The following is a 4,758-nucleotide window of genomic DNA, read 5'->3' as shown; positions in this document are numbered from 1 at the left end:
TAGGCCCTCCCCCTGCTGTCCCCTTCTAGGATGGCTAAGAGCTCTTAATACACAGCCAGCTTCCTCCTGCAGCTGCCACCAAGCTTCAACCCCCTTTCCCAGGAGTCTCAAGCGAGACTGATAATGGCCCTCTGGCTTCTCTGTCTCCACAGGGAGCCAGATCCCGTTCCCAGACTCTGGGGGCCGTGGGGCCTTCCGTGGACATTTGACCTCAGTTTCCTTGAGTGTAAATGGTGGCTAGGTGTTGAAAGAGTGGCAGGAACTAAGGGAAGAAATTGAAAAAGAGAGGGAACCCTCACACTACTGATGGGAGTGCCGGGTTATCCAGACCACCCTCTGCACTTTTGTGGGTGCTGGGTTTGTCACAGACGATGTGTCTGTAATAGTCATAAATCTGCACGGGGGAAGACACTGTCCCTCCATGGGGGATGCACTGTCTGCATCAGTTCAGAGAGGACTCCTAGATCAGTTTTCCTCCTCCTAGGAGACAGGCAGTAGGTGACTGCAGGGACATTGCCTCTTTGCTTAGTATTTTAGTATCCATACTAATCGTAACAGGAAGAGAGAGTGGCCAGGGCCGCGCATCATCAGGCACACATGTTCTTTCCAGGACCAGCGCCTCCTGCCTTCTTCTTCTGGGACCGCCAGCAGCCTGTAGGGTTCTCTGTGTGAGCGCGGAGCCTCCCTGAGCCAGCCCTTCGGGTCTGTCAGTGCGGTGGTCTGTGGTCCGTCACGTCTGCAGCAAGGGTCCTCCCAGCTCACCCTGGCTCCTGGCTCTGAAAGCCGAGAAGCTCGCCGGCTGCGAGCGGGTTTTCCAAGTGGGCAGGGGTGGGGAGGAGGGGTGCGGGCGGGCGGGCGGGCCCGCGGCAGGAGGAGGGGGCTTTGCGGAGGGAAGACCTCGCATTGTAATCCAATGACATTACCAACGTGGGGGTGGGGGCGCTGGCCTCCGCGCGCTCTCCGAGTTTTGGCTGCCCGCCCAGCTGGGAATAACTCTCTTCGCATAATTCGCGTGTTTACCAGGCATGAAAATTCTTGCTTTGCCCCCCCCCCCCACACACCCAAGCCCCCTCCTCGTCCCTCCTCCCCACGTCCTCCGCCCCTCGCAAGTGAAACTCTGTCTACAAAAATATTGGCCCGGGGCACAGAAAGTTTTGCATAAATTCATAAGTGATGAATGGCTGATTTTTAACGTTATTTGGGTATTTGTCAGAACTTAACAAATATACATGGGGAAGGCGGTTCATAAACTTAAACATCTCAATATCCTCTTTCTTCTGGAAATAAATTACGTTTGTTTGCCCGGCTTGGAGTCTTAAGGTAGCCGACATTAGGAATATTTTAAAAGCCATCATCCATCGAGCATGTCTCCCAGGCGCCAGAAAGATTAAATGAAAGAATCATAAGATGGAGGTCTTTAACTTTTAATCCTTTTACAATGAAGCCTCAGATAGTCGCGGGGGCAGGGTGCCCTCTCTGGGGGGAATAATGCCGTTATTCCTCGGCTCCCAGTTAATGAATACCCTAACGTCTGTCCCACGACTGACGGAGGCAGCGCCGGGGAGGGGGCTCCGGCTGCCGGGCCAGGCTATTGAAATGAGGAGCCACCGAGGCTGCGTCGGGAGGGAAGAAAGCGCCGGGCTGGAGGGACAGGGAGGGCGGGGCCCGGGGCTTTGAGACTGAGCTGGGGACTCGGGCGCAGGTTTGAAATAATTAGCATAGATTCGCAGCGACTCTGGACTGGGGGGTGGGGTGGGGTGGGGGGCGGAGGACCCGAGGCCCGGAGGGAGGCGCGACGAGGTGGCAAGGGGGTGGGGAAGGGAGCAAAGGAGAGCGGACTGTGGAGTCCAAGATAAATAAAAGGAGCGGGGAGCGGTGTCAGGAAGCCGGCCCACGTGGAGCTGTGTGGATGGGCGCCCCTGGGGATTGAGGCGGAGGGATGCACGCGAGAGAGTCTAGAGTTAGTCCCAAGAAGTTGGAGTTTTCAGGGTTGGGGTGCAGTGATATTGCCCGAATCTTTGAGAGGTTACTTTGCGTCTATCTAATCCTAAAGCGCAAAAATCCCATTCTGAATTTTTCTCCCTTCTCAACCCCCAAGTGGAGTTAAGTGTCCAGGGAAGGGTCGTGTTCCCCTCTTCAACTGCAGGTCACAGAGGTAGTGTACCCAAATTCATACCCCTCTGAAATTCGGGACCCCAGTCTTCCTTAGGTCCTGGAGAAGGCCCAGGTGAGTGTCAATTATCCAAATCATCTTTCCCAAGTCAGCTGTGGGCCTGGGACGTGGAGGCCCCAGACCAGCAGGATCCCTGAGGTTGTATGTAGTTGAATTCAAGGGGTCGCTTTAGCACTAACCACCTCAGTTTCCGGGCATGCAAAGGGTTAACAAGGGCTGGATATTGTGGTGGGGGTGCAAGGAGGGAGGGGTGGCGGGATCTGGGTGGGCGCGCTCTGATCCCCCCCCCCATTCCTCGGGGGTCAAGTTTCAGCGGCACTCCGCCCCCAGGGAAGGTGTGAAAGACACGTGTCCCCATTGTGAAGGGCCTGTCAGCTTGGACAAAGCAGCCGCCCCCCTTCCTCCCTCCCTCATCGGCCCAGCTCGGGGTCAGCTCCAGGGGGCCGGCTGGGTGTCGAGGTCACTACAGGCCTGAGCTTTGGTGTCACGGGGGAGGGTACCCAGGGAGACTCGGTGGAGGCCACATGATACTTAAAAGATGGGGTTTGAGAAGAACACCCACCCACACTGAAAATTTTACAGTCACCTTCATCACCCCACAGGAGGGGAGTTCCGAGCGATGAGCTTGTCTCCCAATAGGAATAGTAAGCGCGGCGGTATCTCCCCCCCCCCACCGCCCGCCCCCATCAATCACCAACATAGTGAATCAGTGTCGAGCCCAGTCGGTTTTAGTGGTTTTCTTTAATCCTTTTCTGCACTTCTTTCTTATTTACTACACGGGATATTATAAAGAATAAATAGCAGATACTCTTAATTTACAATGATTAGTCATTCCATTTGTCCTCTATATTTACAATAACTGTAAAATAACATTGAACTCTATAGCTTCTTCGAGGTCTAAGGAAAATCAAAACACTTTCCGAAGAATGGAAAATAGCATTTTAAAAAGTCCTTCTACAAAAGTTCCCCATCTCTTTGTACTTTTAAGAAAAAATAACTTTCCCCCCCTGCTTCGCCATGCGAAGGGCACTGGGATATAAATAGCAGGTTAACATTATTACCGACAGCCAGAATAAGTCTGTCTTTTCTCTGCTCTTTTTTTTTTCCTTTTGCTTGCTTTTCTTTTTTAAATACAGTAGAAGCCGGTAACTTTTGACGTATAATACTGACCTTTTAATAAGTAAATTAAAACTGGGACCGTATATACACACACATATACATTCCTACACAGTTAAACAGTGCATTACATGAACCAGAAAGCCGGGTCTCTGTAGCCAAGAAGAAAAAAAAAAGTTCAATGAAAACCCTCGCTAGAGGGTGGTGGAACTGGTTGGAGGCGGTGTGGAGGCGTTGGTGGGGATCCATCAAGTGTCTGGGCGGGGCAGGGGGCCCCCGAGTTCTAGCAGGAACACTTACACTCGGAAATGATGGGGTACTGGATGGGAATCCAGCCGCAGCGCTGACCCCCGCGCCGCTGACAGCGCCACCGCAGCACCGTGAGGTGCACAGACTTGGACGGCTTACACACCATGCCCTCGGGCACAGAGCACGAGCGCTTGCTGAAGCAGCTGCCCACCTTCACGTAGCGCGGCCAAAAGCGGCTACCCAGGTCGTTCCACGCGTACAGCACCGGGCAGAAGGTCTGTGACCACAGCCACATCTGTAACTTCCTCCTCAGCTTCTTGCTCAGGCGTTGCTTCTTGCCTTGGGCCAAGCCCTCGGAGAACTCCAGCCCTTTGATCTCGCTCGGCATGGCCCCCGACGGCCTCTGCCGCAGCAGCTGGTCCAGCTCCGCCAGGTCCTCGGCACCCCCAGCCTGTCCCCCGCCCCCTCCGGGCCGGTCCTCGGGGGGCGAAGTGGCCATGAAGCCCGGGTCGTAGTGGCCCCCGAGCAGCGAGCGCAGCAGCGTCTCGTTCAGATCCTTCTCCTTAGGGTCAAAGATAGGGTCTGGGTGTTCGATGAGGTCCACCAGGGGCAGGTTGTCGCTGGGCGCCGGGCGGATGTGCAGATAGTGCTGGCCGCCGGCCGGTGCTGCCCGCAGTCCCAGGACCACCACCAGGGCGTAGAGGGTGACCCCCAGACTGGGGCAGCGCTCCATGCCTCCCGTGCGCGCCCCGGGGCTGCCTCTTCGTCCCGCGTCCCCGGAGGAGAACACGCCGAGCCCGCGGCGCTGCCGCGCTCCCCGGTCCCTCCGGAGGCGGCTCACCCAAGGCTGGGCAGGCGCAGGGCGGGCAGCATGAGCCGCGAGGAGAGCGTTTCGCGCAGCGCCGGCTCCCGCCGTGGCGCAGAAGAAGCGCACGAGTTGGCCGCAACTCCCCTCCGCCGCTCTACTTGGGAAGGCGGCGGCGGCCGGGCATCCGAGATTACTCCAGCGCGACCGTGGGGCGCTGGGGGCGCCGGCTCCTCGCTGCTTTCCCGGGCGACTGGCGGCGCAGGGCGCGTGGACGAGCCTGTTCCCTCCTCCTTCTCCGGCCGCTCGGCGTCCTGCCTCACTGTGCGGCGCCGCGGGTCGAGCGGGTCCTGGGCTACTTCCCTCCGCCTGCTCCGGGCTGCGCAGCCGGCTCTGCCCGGCGGACTCCAGCGGC

General features: G+C 57.2%; 1 protein-coding gene across 1 annotated transcript; it reads right to left on the bottom strand.

The window, feature by feature from the left end:
• Positions 1 to 2,904: 2,904 nt before the first annotated feature.
• Positions 2,905 to 4,278, bottom strand: Nog (noggin). Its single transcript, XM_041665017.1, has one exon. It carries the CDS (start codon positions 4,269 to 4,271, stop codon positions 3,573 to 3,575), a length of 699 nt encoding a protein of 232 aa, XP_041520951.1. The 5' UTR covers positions 4,272 to 4,278; the 3' UTR covers positions 2,905 to 3,572.
• Positions 4,279 to 4,758: the final 480 nt, after the last annotated feature.

Source organism: Microtus oregoni, unplaced genomic scaffold (genome assembly GCF_018167655.1).
Source record: "Microtus oregoni isolate MIOR12 unplaced genomic scaffold, Mior012 000015F_ref0000493, whole genome shotgun sequence".
Lineage (NCBI taxonomy): Eukaryota > Metazoa > Chordata > Mammalia > Rodentia > Cricetidae > Microtus > Microtus oregoni.
Note: the sequence above shows the minus strand (reverse complement) of the source record. Positions and strands in the feature narration are given on the sequence as shown.

Excerpts from the sequence above, each read along its gene's own strand:
- Nog (XM_041665017.1), bottom strand. The coding sequence starts at position 4,271 with ATGGAGCGCTGCCCCAGTCTGGGGGTCACCCTCTACGCCCTGGTGGTG.